The following is a 22,899-nucleotide window of genomic DNA, read 5'->3' on the forward strand; positions in this document are numbered from 1 at the left end:
TAAATCTAAAATGACATGAAGCGTGAATAGTGTCCGCTGCCTAAGTGTACGGTTAGTCCGACGCGCAGGAAATGACATCTTCAAACCTCATAGAGGTTGTATGCGTGGCCTTCATCTTCAAACAATAATGTGGAAGAGTAAATCGTATTTGGTGGTTGTGGAGAAACCGAGCAGCTCGTGGCCACACCCAAAGCAGGGCCGCCTTAACACGTTGAACCAGTGATGCCTTCCAGAAGGTGTGTCCCGCCTTTCTGAAGCCCAACCGTGCTTTCACCTCCTCCTTCCCCGCCTGCCGCCAGGGTGTTGTCACCGCGCCCAGTGCTCGGAACAAAACCAGCGAAGACAGTAGCGGTAGCGAGTCTATCTCCCCTTCGCTCGCTCTCTCTCTCTCACGAGGGGACGTTTTAAGTTTTCGCCTCTTGGATTCGGTCGAATAATTGCGGTGCTATTTTGGGAACCTCGCCACAGTCGACCCGGAATATACACGCCTGCAACCGGTTCGGATTGTGACTGAGTCTTTGGGGGTTCTGCTGCGACCATGGGGGACGTGGTTTCCTCTCACCTGGATGAAGGCAAGCGGGAGATGATTACAGGTATGTGGAGGAGGGAGTGTCTCAACAATACCCTCTCATTTTTTAGCACGGAGCCGAAACAGGAACGACATTTTGTTTTGACTCACAGATTATTATTTTTAATTTTTTTTCGCAAGCAAGCAATCGTTGCTTTTGTGGTTGTACGGGGCAGGCCAGAAGCAATGTCACCAGAGTGTATCTTTGAAATGGAAAATTCTTTTGTTTGGACTATTTAGTCACGTTGACCGTTTCAATATTTCTGCTACTATTAGCATATCGCCCAAAACAAATCAATGGAAAATTCTTCGTTTGGACTATTTAGTCACGTTGACAGTTTCAACATTCCTGCTACTATTAGCATATCGCCCCAAAAAAATCAATGGAAATTTATTCGTTTGGACTATTTAGTCAGGTTAACCGTTTCAACATTTCTGCTACTATTAGCATATCGCCCAAAACAAATCAACAGTAACAACAATCGTGAGTTGAAAAGGGAGTCGACACAATTGCCCCCCCCCCCCCAGCAAGTGTCACCACCTGTGCCGGTACAAAAGCACCATTTTTTTCCCCCTTTTGCACAGGGAACTGTTCTACTCGAGCTTACGAAAGAGTTCTGCTGTAGGCCCTCTTCCCAGACATAATAAGTAGGTTTCCCCAAAGAGAAGAATGTTTGTATAAATTGGTAGTGGCTGCTATTTGAGTCTCGGATTGCTCCAGCCTCCCGCTGCGGGCAACCGAACATTCTGTGGGATTTTTCTTCCAACCAAGCGCAGAGCAGAGGAGACGTGAAGAGGCCAGAGTCTTGACTCGTAACACTCTCCTCGGAAAGAACGAGCTCGGCAGTAGAGGCTATCATAAACAACTCTGCTGAAGGGAGAACGTTTTACGATTGAGTTGATTCAGTGGGACGCTTTCTTCAAGCCCAGACCGGACTTTAAAGCTTTTAGACGACATACATAAAAAGTGATGTTTCTTTGCACTTCTGACCCGTATGATAAATGAAACAACACAAGATTTTTTTTTTTCTGTGCCACGGTTGTTTTGCACGCTTTTTAAAAATCTAGTTCTGTTCACGCAATGATGGAAAGTACAGTCATGTTTTCTCACTATTTGCTTTTTATTCCTTGTTCAGAGGCAATTGCGCGAAACGACACACACACACAAATAAAATAAGATAAGATATCCTTTATTTGTCCCACAATGGGGAAATTTACAGAAGTCATCAATATCTAAATCTGATGCTGTGGTGAAAGGACACTTTGATCCTCTCCTCTTTCTTTTTGTTTTTAATAATACTGTTCTCTATATCCTCTTTCGACCAGCTCTCATCAACCCAGTATGTCACCTGGTTCCTGTTTCCCCATTGTGGGACGAATAAAGGATATCTTATCTTATCTTATCTTATATTGCACCAGCGTATGGCCAACTGACCTAAAAAAAAGTGGGAACTTTATACACACAAGCCCCCTGACCTAGAATAAAATCGGACACAGAGTCCGACCTCAATAGGTTCACGAATGGATCATAATAAATCTCTTTGCTGTGCTTCTTGCACTGATCAAACATTTTCTGGGTAAGTGGAGACATTTATCGAGTGAGCTACGCAAAATGATTCCTTTTGCCTTCGTAATGTCGATGGGTTCAAGACGCGCTATTGGTTCCCTAAACTGGAATGTTTTGCTTACTTTGGCAGAAAGAGGCATGCGATGGAAAATACAAAGTTGAATGCATTTTAAAGCATAGCCCACAGACCAGCTGTGCTCAAATTCTTTCCGGACATGGATGTCCTTTTATTATTTTTTTTGTCTTAAAAGGATTCCGAAATCAGACAGCTTCACCAGAATCTCAGTGCAGTGTTTTCATCTCGCTAGCATCTTACAAAATGCTCTCAAAACCGTGCAACACACACACCCATCGGAACCAAAATAACCTTCCATGAGAGCTATTTGTGCATTTCTCCAAATGTCTTCACATCATTAATTGGCTTTGAAAATTTCCCCTGTACTATATTTAGAATACAAGGCGCTCTCGTGAAGTTGTGGCGTCGCTGTTGTTTCTCCTCCGCATTCTTCTCACACCAGTGTTGCCCTGTCAGCGCTCCCCCCCCCCCCCCCCCCTGCTCTCCAACCTCCGGTCATCTCCCTTCTTCCTGTTGTCCCTTCCAGAAACGTATCGCAGTTAACACCGTCTGCTGCTAAGCGCAGCCAAACGCATAGACTCCTTTTTCCTGCACCGGCACATGGGAAAGACGCACATCCTCTCTTGGACGGATTGCTGAGGAAAAAGACGGCAGCCGTTAGAACTGGGTCAAATAGCGGCGAGACCATTGTGCACGAATGGAAACTGTGGGGGGGGGGGGGTTTATTGATCAGGGGAAGGAGGCGCTGCTTTGTCTCCCAAAGTATTTGGAAGATACGGTACACCAGAATTTCCGAGTCTGCGTTATGGTCAGAAGTGTCTGGGCATGATTGATTTTGATGAAGCTAGAAATAAAGCGAATATAAATTGGACCAGGGCGGCACAGGGCTTGGCTTGTTAGCACGTCAGACGCACAGTCCGGAAGTGCGGGGTTCGATTCCGGCCACGGCCTTCCTGTGTGGAGTTTGCATGTGGTCCGCCGTGCCTGTGTGGGTTTTCTCCGGGTACTTCGAAAAACATGCAGGGTATATTAAAGGAACCATCACAGATGCTGACCTTTGAACTTTGCGTCCATTGCACTCCGGTTGTTTTCCTCTTTGGTCCACAATTTCCAAAAACAAATTGAAATGTGCACTCATCAGACCACAAAACATTTTTTTTTTCTCTTGGCATGAGTCCATCTGAGATGAGCTCGGGTCCAGAGAGTCTGGCGGCAATTCTGGCTGTTGTCGATAAATCCATTTTAGTTTGAAGTTGCAGCAACGACCGTAACGCCAAACTGTTGTCGTTTCTCCTCCTACAGTGAAGACGGGAGATGTGATGAGACAGTTCGGCGACGTGTATAAGCAGCAGTATGCCGTCGCTCTCTTCAACAGCATCCGCTACGAGATCGAAGGAGGTGGCGGGCCACAATCGCAGTTGCTCCACCGGAAGGCAAGTACCCAAAGCAGTTTTTTGTCATCACCGCCAAGAAACCCTCGAGCGAGCGAGCGAGCGAGCCAATTAAAGGCCAATGCGGTTAAACGGCATGTTTAACCGCTCGCTGTGCTTCTGATCATGAAGAGGAGCAAGTACAAAACCGGTTGCCAAGGGATTTGTCAACAAAGGCTCCGACAGAACAATGTCGCAGAACTCCATGAATGAGGTCATTATTTGTGCTCGGGAGAGCTCACCTTCCGATGCCACGAAAAAAACTCTTTGCCCCCTTTCCTGAGTTCAATGCAATTGAACCAAATGGAATCGTTGCACTTTGAAATGTATGCAATTGTAACGGAGCGATATCTCTGAGAAGGAAATATGGCATATTTACAGAGCCGACATCTTCGACCACTCATGTTGTTGTTGTTTTTGTTTCCTCATTTCTAAGAAACCTGTTACAGGTTCATTCATGATAAAGATAATTTCAATTTCACGGAATACACAAGACTATGGAGTAAAAGCTTTTGGATGAAATGCACTTTGAAGATTTTGCTCATTTGATCAAAATAAATGAATTTCTTAATTTTTTTTTTCAGGATCCTTTGGCTGGCCGTTCGATCTTTTCAGGGAATTTGTTTCAGTACCTGGAGGAGAATCGCAAGTGGAGAAATCGCTTCGTATCGGTGCCGAACAACTACACCATCAACCTCTATGAGAGCAAAATAGTGAGTTCACTTGACTCGCTCCTTTGCCTAATTTCACCTTGGTTAGGACAACATGTAATTCTTTTGATTTTGATTTTTTTTTTTTTAAGGCACATGAGCGGACTCTGCATCCTAAAGTAACCATCAACTGTGCCGGCTACAAGGCCCTCACGTCTATTGAAGATTACATGGAACTGATCAACGAAAGCCTTCCAGGTATTCGGCTGACAACATACACGACTCCCAAAACAGTTCGGGGCAGTTGGCTTTCAGGTGAAATTGAAAAAGTTCACGCTGCAGTGGTATCGTATCGTATCGTATCGTATCGTAACGTACCGTACCGTACCGTATCGTATCGTATCGTATCGTATCGTATCGTATCGTATCGTATCGTATCGTATCGTATCGTATCGTACCGTACCGTATCATATCGTATGGTATTGTATCGTATGGTATTGTACCGTACCGTATCGTATCGTATCGTACCGTACCGTATCGTATCGTATCGTATCATATACTAGTACGATTAACTTGTGTGTGAGTACTAACCAACACTTGATGCATGCTGGTTGCCTTTTTCTAAATGAATTTGTCCCTCACCTTGTTTCAGATGTCAAAGCCAAATCGAGCAGCAATCCTTTTATCAGATGTGCAACGCAGTTCCCACTCATCCTGTGGCACCCGTACGCCCGCCATCATTACTTCTGTGTGATGACCGAGAAGGAGCAGCAGAAGTGGCACGCCGTCTTGCAAGACTGCGTCCGGCACTGTAACAACGGTGAGAAAAAAACTCCAGTAGCCAGTTCACTATGACACCGTCGGCGCTCTTAATTGTTCGTCATCGGGCGACAAGTTCAAAGGAGCTCCGAGTGGGACCACCCGTGGAATCTGTGAGCAGTGAAAGTCACTGAAACTCCGAAATGGGTGCGTGAAGCTTGCGAAGTTGAAATATTTGACAGCGGATTATTATGCACCCGCGCACAACTAGTCATTAAAAAAAATTCACATGTGAGGTGAGCGCCATTGTGGGAATAAAATGTCGGAAACACCTTGTTTGGATCATGAGAGCTTTGATGGTGGCCAACGTTGACAATATTGCTGTGGTGCGAATTACAGAGTGACGAAAGAGGCTGACGTTGCTCCCCCCCTCAGTTGGACTCTTAACAGAATTAGCGAACAAAGTTAGGAGTCGTCTCGGCTGAACTCTGTTCTTAGCGGCCTTTGTGCTGCTGTTGTTGTTGGAAGAAATCAAGTGGCAATCAGTTAGTGGCGCAGACTTGGCTAAAAAGGAATCTCAAGCTGGCTGTCACGCTCTTGTTGTAAAAGAAAGTTCAATGGAGGAATGGGGCGGGGGGTCCTCGGCTCAGAGCTATAACTTCTAGGGCAATCAATGTCCTACAGTGGAGAAAAGAAATGAAAAGAGTGCACAATGGGGTACTGATTTTTTTTTTTGTTTAATCGTGTTATGTCATGAATCATCAGCTGGACATCTGCAGTGACGAGGCTTGGGTCAATTTAAGTTCACAATACTTGCTGCCGTGGAGTGCAAACAATTAAAGGGAAATTCCCCGCGTAACTGTCAGCTAGTGAAATGCGTCGGAACAAAATAATCATCATCATAATAATTTTAAGTAAAAAAAAAAAACTGAACATTCAACATGCGTTTTCAATGAAAAAATGGGTGAAATGGCCCCTTCAAAATAAAAGTAGGATAAAAAAATTCTCAATTTTACAATCTCCGAATGTGCAAATTGCGAGTATGACGGTGTCTACTGTATGCTGTAATAATTTCTCCCCAATGCCGCTTCTTCCTCCTCGTCATAAAAATCTCAGTAGCGGTTTTTACATAATCCAGGCAGATCGAATGCATAAGCATTTATGCATATCACATATTTACGATGAACAGATTACAAAATCGAGACATGCCCAAGGATGCACAAACATTCTTTCGTGACATTTTTGTCAGGCTGTTATTCTCGCGCGCACTTCTCGGCAAGTCACTCGGGGAGTCCGCCGTGCCAACTTCCTGCAATAATGTGTTGACAACACTAATCCGCGGGTTGACTGAAAAGTTGCTGTTGTCCGACGGCGGAACCTCTCACTCATTAAATTGATCAGTTCATCACGACGCCTGCTCATGACTCCTGATCATTTCAATCCGATGCGATGGAGGAGGGGCAAAAGTCATGCACATGCAGGGTAGGGGCTCTCAAGGACCCCGCGGCACGTTTCACTGTACTTGCCTTGAGCTGTGAAGTCACAGCCAACGCTCAAAGGCTTTCTTTGTTACTAGTTAATCGATCACTTATTTAGAGATAGCTCGATGTGTGCTCACAGTGGAAAGTGAATTAGCATCTGGTTAATAGTTAGCTATTAGCTTGAAGAAATAGGGGTTGCTGAATGTGTTGATGGGAGTGATTTTATTTTGAAATCTGCATTTGAATTGTCATTTCCTGTTCAGCGCTTCCCATTTAAATGTCGTAGCAAATGCCAAACAAACCAAGTGGAATTTTATTACCCAGATTTACATACATCGATGCCTCTGTCTATTTTTATATCCTATGCCCAAACCAGAGCTCGGGTGTCGATGATTGAGAGGAACAAGTAGTGCATACATTTTGCTCATAAAACAAAACCAGCCCTTGCCTGTCTTGTTCAGCCTTTTTGACTCCTCCACACGACCTGTTTGGGCATGCTCAGCGAGTCCCCGCGGTACATTCCATCTGGGCTTGAAGAACACGCCGGAAGGAAGCCGGGACTGTGTTGGTGTTTCGCGATGGCTTTGGCACGTCGAGGTCAATTGGATCAGTGTGTCTTGATGACATTCGTGGCTTTGGCCTGCGTTACCACGCCCGGTCTCACCTCTGTCATGTTTTGAGGGAAAAAAAACTGAACAGGCAAACGACTTTTCAGGCGAGTCGTAAAATGACTTTATGGATGCGTGACCCCTGCCCTCCGTGCGGGCAATTTAAAAGGGAGTTGGCTCGATTAGCTCATATGTTCTTCAAGGGAAAATCGGGTGTTAGCAGTCCAAAGCTTGCTTCTTTTAGTGTATATGAAATCAGGATAGATCGGGGGTCTCCAAACGGCAGCCCGGGGGCCATTGCCGGCCCGTCAGCCGTTTTAGAGTGGCCCTTTTATCCTTCCGTTTTGATGTATGTGGACCTCAAACGACACCTGCTTGATTTTTATCGGTTAATTTTCCGTCTGTTTTTATTTATCGTTTTTCGCCATTATTTCAGTGACATTGAGTCTTTTTATTTCATGAACGGAGGGATGCCCACAATTGTGTCCACATTCATTTTTCTTCTTTCTTTCTTCCCCCCCCCCCCCCCTTCATCGTTTTCCATGCTAATCACACATATTGTGTGTGTGATGTGTGCATAAGAGCATAAGGAAGGCCAAATGAGTTTAAGTGGCGACAGTGGGAGGGGAGTTGGCTGTGATTGATGGTATTCTGGAGGCCCTTGGGAGCTCTTTGGGGCCTGGAACTCCAAATGAGAGCCTGGAGACCAAACTATTCTATTTTGGCCTCGGACCAAAGTCATGTTTAAATGTTGAAAAGGCAATTTTATTTTATTTTTTACAGCACAGCGACATCTTACAGTCTGCCCCTTCTTCCAGAGAATTCACCACGCCCCGCATTTCAGTGATGACATGTACAATAGGATAATGAGTTCACAAAAGCGTTGGATGCGCTCCCTTTCTATCACGAGCCGACGGCAAAGGCGCACATTTAGGTCAGCTGGTGAAGTTCCTTGTCAGCAGGGTGCTGCTGTTTAATTCTGTGGCGCCCATTCAGAGTGTCACGTTGGTCAATACATAAAGGCCGGCTTTCGGGGCAATGAGGTCATTGCTTAACAGAAATCATTAACGGGGCAGTGTGCAGAATTATCCTGATTTTTTTAGTAGTTGAATCCTGGAGCCTTGAATTGATTGATTGCAAAATGATGGCTCCAAGGCCTGGGAATCTTGTTGCTCCACATCCCATCCGATAGAGTGCAGTCAGCCTCGCAAAGAGGGAAATACCTCCAAATTTATGCTGCGCTAATTGCTGCCACATGTTCTATTTTTACTCGGTGCCCCCCACTAGACACTGCGGAGGAAGAACTGTACGGCCTCGTGGTTCAACTGCTTGGCAAAGAGATCAAAAATATTGCGCGGCGTAAAACGATGTGGCTTCTCCAGTGAGTAAGAAAACGTAAGATGAAGGGAAAAAAAAGTGCGGCATCAATGCTAGCGACGCGCCGTTGGCAAACATAATTCATCACCAAAACAAACAAGATAAGATTTGCATTTTTTTTTGTTCCCTTTCCAGCATGTTCAACCAATCGAACACTCAATAAAACTTGACGCAGACTTTGAGCTAAAACAGGTCTGGCCTGTAACTGCGCGTATCACTTCACTCGCAAATTATCGTCGCCTCGTATGTCGTCTCACTTTGTCACAAAGTCCTCGTTTTTGGCTTTCTGAGGGTCAATTGCGGTGCATTTTTTTTACCCGCCAAGGTCTCCGTTTGTTTTCTCCTGCGAGTCTCGCATCTCCACGCGACCTTCCACTGACCGTCTTCCCTTTCACCCATCACTGCAAAGTTATCGGGGAGGGGCGGTTTCCCGTCGGGCTCCCCCCCCACGACAATTCCTGACTCATTTCCTGACTTTGTCGCCCTCCCTCTGAATCACAGACCTGCTATCGCAACACATGGCCCGTTCTTGGTTTGAGGTGAAGTGACGAAGGAATCAATGTGAACGTGATACCTCGCAAAACGTAAACGTTGTTGTGATTTTGAATAATCAACATTTCAAGGGGCTGGGTGGGGGGGGCTGAAGCATACACTTGAATTCCAACGCGTTTTTTTTTTTAAAGAAAATGTACCTGGTGTTGTTTTATGACATGAATTTGGTTTGCGGGTGAGCTACTAATCATTAAGTGTCTGGTGCACCGCGGTCTTCACGGCTGCATTATTTTTTTTTCTCGCTTTTTTTTTTTTAATGTACTAAAGACAGTTGAATCTCTTCACATCACCACAACCACATGACAGTAAGTCACTTCCTAAAAACACACCGCTGTTGTTGTTTTAGCACAGCTCCTTCGGTCCTGTCCGTTGTGTGTGTCAGTAACCATGTGAGTTCTGTCACACCCCCCCCCCCCCAAAAAAAAAGCATCTTCCTCTTTTGAGGAGCATGATAGTTCATTTGGTTGTGTTCCACTCTAACCACTGCCAGATTTATTCTCCTGACACAGATTCATCTTTGTCATAACTTAGGGAAACTTCATATTTCCAAAAAGTATATTTAGTACAAACATAGCATGTGCACGCTCGGGCAACCAACCGCATTAGTTCAGGCTGGTTATTTTGACCCCACCCACCCCAAAAAAAAAGTAAAATAAATAGAATCATAATTTGCACAATATAAGTCACATAAATAGCGGTTACTTGTTTAAATGATTTGTCTTGGTCAGTCAACAAAAAAAAAGAGCTTGTTTCCTTCTCATTACCGCCACCCTCAGGTCTGCCGGAGGACTGCACCGTTCAGACGCCGGCCTTCACTGACACTGTGAGACTGCACAGACAAGCGAAAGGCCACTATGGGACCTGGGACATGATGTGTGGAACGCCTTCGCAGGTAGGCCACTCTCGACCTGACTCCAATCCGTTCACTCTGGCTTCCCAGGGCCCATAACATGTACGCTACCAAAGTTTGAAAACTATATGTTAGGTTCACTGAATACAGTAAAATTCCCTCCACAGCGTTTTATTTTATGTTCAGTTTGTAACCGTTTTGTTCTGGCTCCTATATATGAATGTGTATATATATCCATTTTCTTCTTCAACCGCACACCTGCTTCCCACACCAAAAGACAAAAATACCTTGACACATGAATGTAAGAAGAGGGCGGCCATCCTCCAGCCCTTTTGCCATAACGGCGTGCCAAAGGTCACCCGAGTCTCACTTCTCAATGAGTCCCTTTCAGTTTTCTACGAGCGCTCCTAAATCAGCCTGTGTTCTTTTCCGTCACCTTTCCCTTTGCTTATTGCTTGTTTCATCTGTAAGTCGCCCCCCCCCCACCCCACCCTCCTATGCCAGATCATATTTCGGTATTTCATGATTGAAAAATATCATCTTGTCCCGTGCTGATATTTACTCTCAGACTTGATGTACGGCATGAGAAACTGTCGTTTGCACTTGCGAGGTGAATATTTTATTTAAATGTGTTAAAATAAACACAAATTATGAAAATGACGCATTAGCGGTTCATTAATATTCAAATGAACTCGTCTGCTCTTCCACTATTTGCATCGTCACAAAATGGGTGAGACACGAGACGATGCTTCCGCTCGCCTTGATTGAATGAATACTCTGCACATCGCGTGTGTGTTTTGGTACTCTACGCTACTTCTTGCCTCTGAATACTGTATTTCATCTCAATGGGCACACTGTGTCTTTTCAAGTTTATTTTGGTGGTTCTTTGGGTCACATTGAGAGTGAGTGGAGAATAGCCCCCCCTCCCCACATGCCTCAACACACACGCACACACCACACCCTTAGAGCAAATCAAAACAAAAACAAAACAAGGAAAGCCAACAACAAAATGTGAATCGCAACCGATTCAAGAGTGCGCTTAGCTAGCCACCGTTAAAAATGTTATTTTTAGCTGTGTGTGTTTTCAATGCGCTGCATGTTTGTACTGTGGGAAAGGAAAGAAATTTCATCTGTGCTCCATGTTGCGCTTCGAGCATATCTGACAATAAAGCTGACTGGACCTGATGTGTATATGTGTATGTGAATGTGTGTGTGTGTGTCCAGATCCTGGCAAATCTAGTGATGGAGAGTCTCCATCCTGAAGTGAGAAACACAATCGGTCCTCGTTTGAAAGGCAAGATGCAGCAAAGGCAGCGAGATTGGATGTTTGTGAGTTCTCGTCAGATTGTTTAAGCACAGCGGAAGAGTGAGAATAATGCTTATTATTGGCACGTATGTGTTTTTTGGTTGTTTTTTTTTTGTAGATCTCTGATGCAGTTTACCGGCAAGTTTTGGCCCAGACCGCCAGTGAGTATGAACTTCTTCTTGAAAACTGCGAGACTCGGAAGGTTCAGCTGGATGCCAGGCTGAGAACTGACATGGACCAGGTCATCACATCCAAAGAACACGTCAGCAGCAAGATTCGAGGTAAGCCAATTCACTGAGATGATTTTCCGCAACTTCCTCATGGCAACTGACCTCCTCCGAATTTGAATCAGGCACTAGAAAAACGATTGTGGGTCATTTTTAATGAGTTTGGAAAATCATGCTCGTGTGCTTCTCCCGCGTGCGCAGCCCTGGTGTTACCCAAAGCCGAGTCTCTCCTGAAGAGGAGCGTCCAACCTTACATCAACTCCATCCTAGAGGCTCTCATGGAGCCCATCAGCCGAGGTTTCGCTGAGGTCAGGGATGTTTTCTTCCGGGAGGTGGTGGACATCAGCAAGAACCTCTTAAATGGAGGAGACAAAGAAAAACTGGCAGAGGTAAGTCGGATTTTTGCTCAGGGCACATTTGTTGCCTCCATGCGCTGCCACCGCCGCAAACCGGATCACGCCGCCGCGTGGATATTTCGTGACAGCACCTGGAGAAGCTCTCCATGCTGGCCTTCCATCCAGTCAAAATGAAGAGTTGCTATGATAATGTGGAGGAGCTCAACCTGGAGGGACTGCAGCAAAGGTTCGACGTCTCCAGCCCTTCGGTATTTGTCAGCAGGGCTCAGATCCTCATGAGGGAGGTGAGAATTTAAGCTGCCATTTTATTTTTTTTTCTCGCTCTCTCTGGAATGTTCACATGTTGCCAATAGTCGCTGTGGCTGAGAGGGAACCTGCTAGTCGGCTCGAAGAAACTTCGCAGTTGCCTGTTAGTGGCCGAGCATGACGTTCTAAACCACTGAAATACGACTTCTTGTGGTTTTTTTTTTTTTTTTTGGACAGCAAATGGACAATGCAGTACACACATTTGAGCAGCTGCTGCAGCAGTCGTTAGCTGCCCAAGGAGAAAATGACATGTGTAAAATCATCCAAGGGTGCCAGGACAGGGTTCTCAAGGTAAACTGGAAAGAAAGAACACGGATATTGTGTAACCGATAATTAAAAAAAAAAAAAGCTTTATTCGTCATGATTTTTGCAACAGCGTTTTCGGTTTCTCCCTCCAGAAGTACGATTACGACAGCAGCACAGTACGCAAGAAGTTCTTCAGAGAGGCTCTGCTGCAGATCATCATCCCCTACATGCTGCAGCAGCTGGCGCCGTCCTGCTCCCCCGTAAATGCCCCCCCACCCCCCCCCCCCCCCCCCGCTGCACTGCATTTTGACAATCTTGTTTTCCTCGCGTCAGCTGTTAGATCAACAATAATAATAATAATATTCAACACATCAGGCCTTTATTGAACTGCAGAGTGTTTTAATAGATGAACCCGTGTCTTCGTGCCCCCCCCTCCAGGAGCTGCCGCGTTTTAAAGAGCTCATCTTTGAGGATTTCTCCCCTTTCCTTCTTGTGGAAAATATGTTTGAGGAGGTGGTGCTGCAGTCTGTCACAAAGGACATCATGATGGGTGAGGATTGCGGAACGATTAAGCCTCCGATTGTCCTTGGGGGGTCGATTTGTTTATCATTTAAAAAAAAATAATCGTTGACTTTTTTGCTCCACGCGTGCGTTCGTTTCCCGTGCGTAGCTGTGAAGGAGGCCGCCGTCCAGAGGAGGCACAATCTCTACAGGGACAGTATTGTCTTGACCAACAGTGACCCCGACCTCCAAGCGCTTGGCGAAAATCTTCCGGTGGACTGGGCCACCAAATTCGGCAACGGTCAACCCGAAGGTGGCAGCGGCGATGGCGACGGAGGTTCTGGGAAAAAACGCAAGCAGGTGGTGTCCATGATCCAGCTCGAAGGAGTACCTTTGCCCTACGAGTCGTGTTTGGAAGTTCCGGGGGTGGAGCTCATCCCCGAAGAACAAGCCGCGGCGTCCGATGACGCGGAGGAGCAGGCAGAGGCCGACGCGTGCGGGGGGCCGAAATCCCCGGATAGCGTGGACGAAATCAGAGATCTGATCAATCCGGTGACGGAAGTGGTGCTGCCAGATGAAATCCAGAGCGACGCGTCCAACGGGACGCTGCCGACACTGGCCGATGGCACGCAGGAGGAGGTGAGCCACATCACCACGTTGGTGGAGGATGTCCCCTTGAAGTCTCCGCAGGAGAAGAGGTCACCGCAGTCCATCCTCCAGCAGTTGGTGGGAAACAAGGAACAGGAAGACGAGAAGGAGGAAGCGGCCATTAAGAGTGCTATTGAGGAAATCGAGTTAGCGGTACAGGAAGGTGAGCGCGAACAAACTACGGAGGTTTCCGCCACCAAATCGGATTCGTCGCGGCAGCCGGCGTCGGCGAAGGACTCGGCTCCACACGAAGAGCCTCAGCCTGTCCAAAAGAGCCTGAACGGCGACGACAGTATCATAGACCCTGTAGAAGTGGAAGTGGCTGTCGCGTAGGATGGCCGCCGTCCCAAACGCTGGTTGTGTGAGAGGTGGGAGTGCATTTTGCTGGGACTTGCTTCGTATCGTTTCGTTGTTGATGTTGCACACCTCAAGGACCAATGATCTCATCCACGGCTTGACTTCCCTGAGATATTGTTCTTGCTGATTGGTTCTTCTGTATAATCCCCACGCAGGCTTCCTTCATATTTTGTGTATGACACTGAATGCATCACGCTTGGTTTTTTTTTTGTTTTTTGTTTTTTTTGAACGCTGATTATGATATTCAGCACAAAAATACCCTTGTGGTCAAATGGGATATTCTCTAAAACCTGACAATTTTGCAATAATGCGTTGACGGTAGTGCGCCGTTCTTGGCAGCAGGGGGCGCTGCAGTATATCCCCTTATTTTAACAACTACAGTTTTTCAAATCATATCTATTTTTGTAAGTGTTTTCTGTATTTATAATGTAGACTTGATGCGTGTTTTAAGCGATTGCGTTTGTAGGTATTGGCTTCAATGTGTGGGAGTTTTAAAACCTATCATCTCAGTCGACGACATATACACAAACATTCTCGGCTTTTCTATTTTTCTCCTGCTTCACTGTAAGTGTAAATGCATCGGATCAAACGTTACGGGTGTCTAGTAAAGCACATTTTCTTTTTTTTCCTCATTCATTGGGCTCAGGTTCAGTTTGCTCAGTTCAAATTGGCCTTGTGAACCATAAATGTTTGAGAGTTTTTTTGTGTTTTTGTTGTTTTTTTAACCTGTTCATCACATAGAGGTTGGGATAAGAAACCAAACGAGTCACAATTTGTTAATTACTCACTGGGGAGACGAAAGCTTTTTGAATTATTCGTTTAGAGACTTTGAGAAATAATGACACACTAACATGAAACACGGTTAGTGTACGTATACACTTTTTGCACTCGCAATACAATTCAAACATTCTTTAAATAAAGTACGTGATCTGTTTTATCTTAGATGCTGAGAAGAGAGCTGCAAATCCTTCACTCTTTTTTAAAAACATTTTTAATAGCTTCAGCTTGTAAAATCACCTCTTGCATCTTGAAACGTTTGTCTGGACACCTTTGGTGCAAGAATTAAAATTGTTAAACTATACATTGCTTTCAACGGAGGGGCGCGGACACCTCTCCTTTATTTATTCCTGTACCCGTGTGGTTGTGCTTTTCCAGATCTAGGTCTTTGTTTTCGTCATCTTGAAATATGTACCGTACAAACATTTGTTGTTGAATAAAGTTATTTCCTGAACTATGCTTTCTTGTTTCGTTGTTAATCTGATCAAAATGTATTTTATTGTTTTAAAACAACAACAAACAAATATGAAGTTGACTGATTAGGTCTTAAAAAAAATCAGCAAATGTGAAAAAGATTTCGTAAAACGACATCAATAAATAAAACCTCGGTAACGACCTCAATCCAATCATTAAACTTTCTCTTGGGCGCCACCTCCCGGCTGATTGATCTTATTCCAACCTTTTTCAACTTGAGCGCTCCCGTGGGACATTTATGTATTCCTTAGGGGCTACCTGAGACCCAAGGGCACCATGTTGGTGAACTCTGGCCTTGCTTTTGCCTTTGTGTTGGTTGCATATTATGTTCTCATCAATCCATTCATTTTCTACAATACTGTACTGAATTTGCTGGAGCCTATCGTTGTTGACTAGACCCTGGACTCATTACCCGCCAACCACCATAGGCCTCTAATCACTCACAAATAATTATACATGCATATTAATTTCAACCAAGACACCATATTCTAACACTTCCACTTAAAATTAACCTGCATGTTTTTGGAGAAGACGAGCGCCCACGCGAGCAGGAGGAGGTGCCGAGATTCAAACCCAGAGCTCCAGAATATTTAGCTTATTATATTTTTACAATCTTAGTGGATTCATTCTGGCATGAAAGCCAACTGACGTGTGTTTTTTGTTAATCAGCGTTGTCATGTTCACACTCTTATTATGACAGCCATACAAATATTTCCGGTTACCACAAGCGAACAGCTTTTGTACTTACTTCCGGTTTCTACACGTCTAAACCGGAAGTAAATTCAAAAGCTTTTCCAAGATTGGAAATTCAACCAGTCGACTAACACACGTGCTGGCCATGCAAACGTGGCTCGAGGACTTACTGACAGTTTAACATGCTGTAAGTTTTAACGTTTCGGGAAAGGTTTATTTATTTTTTTAATATGACGTCCAATTGATTGTCGAGATGATTCGACCAAGAAAGAAGAAGCCAATTTTTTTATGCTGCAACTACAACCTGCTAGCGTTAGCCGAATCTCAAGCCTGAACATATTCAGACGTGTTCTGTGGCACAGCGAGGGGCTTGCTACCATTCAAACTCTAAATCTTCCAAATCGGTTAATGCAAAGAAAATGGATTACCACTTCCCACCGCAGCTTTTCCCCTCATTCTACAACAGTGGACCACCAGGCGGCTCGCAGAAACCTTGTGCTGAAATTTGGGGCAGTTACGATCTGGTCCAACCTCAGGTTGGTTTTTTTTTAGCAAAGTTTGTTGAGATTTAATTTAATTCGAGCGCCGTGTGAGACATTTCCAGAGATAACCACTGAGTCTTTGCAAGACGCCTGTGACGTGTCTAATATTTTGAAATCCTCTGTCAACTGCACGTGAGGGGCGGTGCAAAATGTGACACTGACACATACTTGACGTGGAACTTTGTGCTTAAGTAGAGCTTGACCTGTTTGTCTAAGGAAGAATTTGGTGGAAGTAGTCATTGAACTTCCTTTTTAAAGGTAATATCACGTCAGAAAAGTAAATATTCAAAGTCCAGATACCTGAAAACTAACCGTACAGTAACGAGGTATTTCTCCGTCACTTCTCACCACTAATAATCTTGATAGTAATCATAAAAAGCACGTTGTGCTTTCAGGGCGGCTCTGGACCTCCAAGCAACTGGACCTTTACATCCAGACATCAGGTGAAAGGGGAGATTTGGCGTCACAGAGAACCGGCACCGATTCCCCTCCTCAAACCAAATAACTGTGAGTGACTGACAGCTGCTATTTACAGAAATTATGTTCAAAGGTTATCAAAATTTACTAAATAGTGTATGCAAATCATTTGGAACTGTGCATTGGAACAAAAACTATTTTTTTATTTCTGAAAAAAATCCCATTATCAGAGGGAGGTAAAACATTTTAATCATTCAAATTGCTGTTGACTTGAAAATTCTGCTCAGTGCCATTTACATACCGTTTTTAGAAATTGGCGAAAAACGAACAATTTAAAACATGCATCTAAAAAGACACCCCCTTACCCCTCACACTTTCTGAAATGAAATCTGAATAAATTAAGTGACACTTTTAAATAATTTGCCATACTTTATTTGTATTTATTTTTCCCCCAATGTTCAGCTCTCATTTGGTCTTCAACTCTTCCTAATCCACTGGACTTCACAGAGCATGTGAGTGCAGTTTGGCATCTCGCTTCTCTATTCATAATTTTTTTTTTTTTACATGTTCTTGAACTCTGTCATGTGTAGATGCAGAACTTCTACATCGATCATTGCCAAGATGCCTTTGGATGCATAAGTGAAGTTCTGGGGGACAATTTCTATTTTAAGCATGGAAGGAAACAGGTGATTTTGCTTTGTTATTTAAAAAAAACAAAAATCTGTTTATTAGAACGACCCAACTAACTTCATCATGAACTCTTCATTGCAGTGATTCAGAGTCAGCGGCAACGTTCTCTGACTCTTGTCTATTTTTTTTTTTGTGGGTTACCTTTGGGGAGAAGAAGGTAGTTATGCGATTAGTCGCTAAAATAGTTGTTGTGCATTGTGTGTAAATGACAGCGTCAACACAAGGATGCGGTTCACACGTGGAAGATCAAACGGTTCCTTGACCTGCTGAATTTTCCACTGTAAGTGTCACAATGCAAACGCTAGTAAATGTCTGGCGGAGGTTTTCTGACATTTCTTGTTGCTTCGCAGATGTCACCGCTCAGATTGCTCCACATCACTTCAGGCCTACAGTGCTTTGCTGTCAGATGTGGTGCAAAATGTCCCGCCGGAGCTCCTGGGCTCGCTGTTGTATGAGGAACTGACGGAGCAGAGAGACCGCCAGCTGTTCTATGAAGGAGCCACAGGGGGCGCACTCGACTTCATCCCCTTCTGCCAAATTGGAGACTCTCAACATGGCTGCCTCCTCTATCCCGGAAACCGGGGAATGGACCGGCTCAGTATCCTTGAATTCATCCTTGAACGGTTTCTCATCAGGACACACCATTAAAAAAAAAAAAAGAATGTCCCATCGCCATCCAGTGTACTTCTCAGGAAATCGTTTGCCTATTTTTTTATTTTTTTAACTGCTTGTTGTAAGGTGTCCTTGAGTTTCTAGAAAGGCGCCCACAAATAAAATGTATTATTATTATTATTATTATTTGGTTCTTCTTGCTCATGAAAAGTGTGGCGGTGATGGTTCTTAAAGCAGTACCTCAGACTTCCACAGGGTGGCGTGGGAGCTCCAGCCGGACAAATGTTTCTCCTTGAACTCCAGCAAAAGCAAACCGTTCGGCTTCCAACTGAAAGGCCCCATCCGGCAGATCAGCTCAGCGTCCTTGTTCAACATTTGTAAGGCGGAGAAACACGTCGTCAGTCCGACGGGAGGTCGCGTGATCCCGCTTTTGATTTTTGTTTCTATCTCTAGGTTGTGTCGCTGTGCGCTCGGATCGTTTGTGCGGCCTTTGGAGATTTGGCGACAGAGAAGAACCGCGTTTGCTGCAAGTTGTCAACACCAAAGAGGTTGCCACTTGTGTTACTGTCAGGTGAGCTGGAAAGCAATCTACAGGGCCCAAGACAAAATAAAGCAAAGATAAATATTTCATAGGCGGCCCGGTAGTCCAGTGGTTAGCACGTCGACTTCACAGTACAGAGGTACCGGGTTCGATTCCAGCTCCGGCCTCCCTGTGTGGAGTTTGCATGTTCTCCCCGGGCCTGCGTGGGTTTTCTGCGGGTACTCCGGTTTCCTCCCACATTGCAAAAACATGCGTGGAAGGCTGATTGGTCGCTCTAAATTGTCCCTAGGTGTGAGTGTGGGCGTGGTTGGTTGTTCGTTTCTGTGTGCCCTGCGATTGGCTGGCAACCGATTCAGGGTGTCCCCCGCCTACTGCCCGGAGACAGCTGGGATGGGCTCCAGCACCCCCCCCCCCGCTACCCTCGTGAGGATCAAGCGGCTCGGAAGATGAATGAATGAATGATTAATTAATTAGATAATTAATTGAACGGTAGCGGCCCGGTAGTCCAGTGGTTAGCACGTCGGCTTCACAGTGCAGAGGTACCGGGTTCGATTCCAGCTCCGGCCTCCCTGTGTGGAGTTTGCATGTTCTCCCCGGGCCTGCGTGGGTTTTCTCCGGGTGCTCCGGTTTCCTCCCACATTCCAAAAATATGCATGGCAGGCTGATTGAACACTCTAAATTGTCCCTAGGTGTGAGTGTGGGCGTGGTTGGTTGTTCGTTTCTGTGTGCCCTGCGATTGGCTGGCAACCGATTCAGGGTGTCCCCCGCCTACTGCCCGGAGACAGCTGGGATGGGCTCCAGCACCCCCCCCCCGCTACCCTCGTGAGGATCAAGCGGCTCGGAAGATGAATGAATGAATGATTAATTAATTAGATAATTAATTGAACGGTAGCGGCCCGGTAGTCCAGTGGTTAGCACGTCGGCTTCACAGTGCAGAGGTACCGGGTTCGATTCCAGCTCCGGCCTCCCTGTGTGGAGTTTGCATGTTCTCCCCGGGCCTGCGTGGGTTTTCTCCGGGTGCTCCGGTTTCCTCCCACATTCCAAAAATATGCATGGCAGGCTGATTGAACACTCTAAATTGTCCCTAGGTGTGAGTGTGGGCGTGGTTGGTTGTTCGTTTCTGTGTGCCCTGCGATTGGCTGGCAACCGATTCAGGGTGTCCCCCGCCTACTGCCCGGAGACAGCTGGGATAGGCTCCAGCACCCCCCGCGACCCTAGTGAGGATCAAGCGGTACGGAAGATGAATGAAAATAAATATTTCATCTCTGTTTCAAAAAATATATATATATATTTTTATGTCATTAGTCCTCACGTTTTAGGTGAAGTTTTGGTGGCAAGTGAAAGTGGAATCGTAAACTTGTGGACTGTTGGCAAAGGGTAAGAGCATTTCCGGTCGGCAAAAGTCGCTCCAAAATGAAGGTTGGATTTTCACATTTCCCTCCCAACTGCGTCAGAATCCAAAAGGTTTGGGAGGACGACAGCAATCTTTACTTTAATGCTAAGTCGTCATGGCGATGGTGTGAGTTCTCCGCCCATCCTCGGGTGATGCTCTACGCCGACAGGACCGGCGCGGAACTCTGCGATATCAGGGTGAGATTGAACGCGACAAAACTTTGGGGGGAAATATAACGCGCCACACATTGGCTCCTGTTTTGTCACCCCCCCCCCCCCCCCCCCCCCCTCAGACGAGTCCCGCCTCCAATCGCACGCTGTTTAGCATCAGCAGCACCGCGGCGTGCAGGGCTGGAGAGAGGCTTCTCCTCTCGAAATATCTGGCTGAGGTTCACGCCTTCCACCATCTCGTCACCACTCAGGTAACGCGTCTCCATCGAAGGCTTCATGTCTCGTAGTCTGGGAGAAAAAAAATCGATTTGACCTTCCCGTGTCAACTCTTAGTACTCGGCCTACATTCTCGACGAGCGCTTCCCCCGCTTGCCGGTGCTGAAGATGGATCACATGATGCATTCCCCGCCCATGTTCTGTCACGTCCTTCCCGGCGTATCGTCATCCGGGAGCAGAGCTCGCAGCGCAAAGGTTTTCCTGGCTTCCCAGAGCTCTCAGGAAGTCACGCAGCTGCAGTACTCAGGTTTGGAATTACTGGGGGGTGGGGGGTCGGGGGGGGGGTTGTCTGTGCACGTTGACATGTTGATGTCGACACGTTCAGGTGGCAGAACGGAAGCGTGCGTCAGCGTGGGCCCGCCGCAGTCGCTACTCCGGCCTCGCGACAGCCTCCAGCACCTTCCCGTCCAGATCCCGCACCGCCAGGACACGGCGGCGAACAGGCTGTCCTCGTCGTCTGCGGGTGCGGCGAGATCGCCATGAACTCTTTGTTTTACCGCCATCGAATGCCGTTCACGAGGCCGTAAGAGTCATCGGAAAAAAAACCCCCGTTTTGACATTTTTAGGTCTAACGTGTATCCAAAGGAGCGCCAGAGACGGAAGCTACGATTGCGTCTGCGTGCTCCAGCTGACCCAGGCAGGCGATATTTTCTACCAGATCCTTGAACACGAGCGGCCGGACGGCTCCTCGCCCCCGGCGACGGAGGACGAAGCCCCCCCTGAAACAAACCCCCGGAAGCCTCCGCCCGCAACGCTGGAAAGTACCCCGGAAACGGCGAGAGAATCTTCAGCGCCTCGCCTCGCGCCTTCTCAGTTGACGGTTCCCGACACGTCCGGCGACGAGGACGTCATTCCGCCAACTCAAATCCTTCACAGATTTGTGGCCGAGACACCGGAGAGAAAACTCCGCGGGGATTTCGGGAACTCGGACACCGGTTCTGAGGATTCAGAGACACGACGGAGAGGACGAAACCTGAAAGGGTTCAACCTGCAGTTGTTCGTCAATGATGATCAAGCGCCCGAGCGCCGATTGAGTGCGGATGGAGAAAATGGAAATGCGCCAAGCGGCGTTCAGGACGCGCACGCTCATCGACCTCTCCAACTGGGCGAAGATGCTCTCAACACGTGGAAAGTCTGGCTCCAAAAACTAATGCGCAAGAGCCGCAAAAAGAAGCCGCGTCCGCGCCCCCCGCACCAAGTCACCGTCAACGCCGGCGGGCTCTTCGGTCTGACCGGCGACAAAATTAAAAAAGTGTCCCAAGAGAGCCAGAGTATGAGACGTCAACTGAGTCTGTGCATGTCCGAGCGCTCCCCGCTGGTGAGAAGCTCCGCCTCTTCCGACGTGGTGCCGTTTCCCCAGCAGGTGGACGCGGAGGCGTGGCCCGACGATCTCAGTCGGCGTCTGACCCTGGCCTGGCGAGGCGAGGACAAGTGGAGAGCGTGGTGGCAAGACCGGCTGGGCCTGAACAAGGAATTCAAGAGGAACGCGCTGCGAAGGCGCAGGAGGAAGGAAAGGGAGGCCAGGATGCGATCCGCCGGCCGACGGCTGGCGCTTTCCGAAAGCTTCACTTCGTCAATCACCTACCAGTCCGAGCTGGATGATTTCTCGGACTTTAGGGGCTGGTCCTCCGGGGCGGCCTCGGAAACGGAAAGGCTGGAGACGGAGGGCGCGACGGAGAGTGAGGCGCCGAGAGCAAAGACGCCCGCCGCCGTGCTGGCGGAAGCCGACTCGCCCGCGCCAATCGTCCTCACCCCGATGAAGACCGTCCAACTTGACTCGGCGCCATCCGGTCAGAGGAGAAGCAAACGCCCTGCGGAGGACTTCCTCGCCTCTCTCTTCGGATCACAGGTGGCTGGGTTTTTCACATTCATGTCTTTCTTTGTCGGGAGTTATTCCGAGTCAACTGTGAACTGTGAACTGCTTGTTGGTATAGCGCCTCTATAGTGGCGCAACGTTGCAACTGCAGTTAAAATACCAAGCCGCCATGTTGAGCAATATCAATCGGGACTGGCTGGGGGGGGGGTCGCAATTTCTTTTATAGTGGATTCTAATCATTCCTGTTGTGCACGCAGGACGATCCCGCTCAACACGACTACGACTTTGACGCGGAGGGGCCTTTATGGGGGCCGGTGCGTCACCCCTCCCAGTCTCTGCCCCTCTCCCAGAGTTCACTGGGGCGGCCTTGCTCACAGTCTTCACAGCCCAAGAAAAAGAAGGCGCGTATGGGATTTTGATTTTTTTTTTTTTCATTGCCCCATGTTCAAAATGCAGTCTTGACATTTTTGGCTGAAAAACATTTTGAGCCCCCCCCCCCCCCTCATCCCATCCCATCCCATATACAGCATTCAGTTAGATGTGTGTGTGGTTTTTTTTTTTAACAAAATCAAGTCATTCCATCAGTCACGGATTTATGGAACCTGAAACCTTCCCAACCCCCAAAGCAACCAT

The 22,899-nt window shown here is 46.9% G+C and overlaps 2 protein-coding genes across 2 annotated transcripts; both read left to right on the forward strand.

Moving 5' to 3' along the window:
- The first annotated feature begins 202 nt into the window (after positions 1–202).
- On the forward strand, positions 203–15,101 carry LOC127591237 (protein Niban 2-like). The gene is made up of 14 exons (XM_052051155.1): positions 203–593; positions 3,514–3,644; positions 4,226–4,354; positions 4,444–4,549; positions 4,944–5,111; positions 9,845–9,960; positions 11,143–11,247; positions 11,343–11,505; positions 11,653–11,840; positions 11,936–12,091; positions 12,291–12,404; positions 12,512–12,619; positions 12,798–12,909; positions 13,030–15,101. Exons 1-14 carry the CDS (start codon positions 539–541, stop codon positions 13,839–13,841), a joined length of 2,463 nt encoding a protein of 820 aa, XP_051907115.1. The 5' UTR covers positions 203–538; the 3' UTR covers positions 13,842–15,101.
- Positions 15,102–15,907: 806 nt separating this feature from the next.
- LOC127591194 (TATA box-binding protein-associated factor, RNA polymerase I, subunit C-like) lies at positions 15,908–22,892 on the forward strand. Its single transcript, XM_052051084.1, has 15 exons — positions 15,908–16,345; positions 16,747–16,858; positions 17,231–17,280; positions 17,359–17,454; positions 17,671–17,738; positions 17,809–18,056; positions 18,316–18,447; positions 18,524–18,641; positions 19,917–19,988; positions 20,066–20,201; positions 20,297–20,425; positions 20,508–20,697; positions 20,776–20,913; positions 21,017–22,299; positions 22,524–22,892. Exons 1-15 carry the CDS (start codon positions 16,229–16,231, stop codon positions 22,683–22,685), a joined length of 3,051 nt encoding a protein of 1,016 aa, XP_051907044.1. The 5' UTR covers positions 15,908–16,228; the 3' UTR covers positions 22,686–22,892.
- Positions 22,893–22,899: the final 7 nt, after the last annotated feature.

The sequence above is a fragment of the Hippocampus zosterae genome, chromosome 18 (assembly GCF_025434085.1).
Source record: "Hippocampus zosterae strain Florida chromosome 18, ASM2543408v3, whole genome shotgun sequence".
Taxonomy (NCBI): Eukaryota; Metazoa; Chordata; class Actinopteri; order Syngnathiformes; family Syngnathidae; genus Hippocampus; species Hippocampus zosterae.

Bases quoted from the DNA above. Each gene is read 5' to 3' on its own strand.
- LOC127591237 (XM_052051155.1), top strand. From the start codon at position 539: ATGGGGGACGTGGTTTCCTCTCACCTGGATGAAGGCAAGCGGGAGATG. The intron at 9,961-11,142 runs GTAGGCCACTCT...GTGTGTGTCCAG, and splicing joins TGTGTGGAACGCCTTCGCAG to ATCCTGGCAAATCTAGTGAT. The intron at 12,620-12,797 runs GTAAATGCCCCC...CCCCCCCTCCAG, and splicing joins TGGCGCCGTCCTGCTCCCCC to GAGCTGCCGCGTTTTAAAGA.
- LOC127591194 (XM_052051084.1), top strand. From the start codon at position 16,229: ATGGATTACCACTTCCCACCGCAGCTTTTCCCCTCATTCTACAACAGT. The intron at 17,281-17,358 runs GTGAGTGCAGTT...TGTCATGTGTAG, and splicing joins CACTGGACTTCACAGAGCAT to ATGCAGAACTTCTACATCGA. The intron at 19,989-20,065 runs GTAAGAGCATTT...CAACTGCGTCAG, and splicing joins TTGTGGACTGTTGGCAAAGG to AATCCAAAAGGTTTGGGAGG.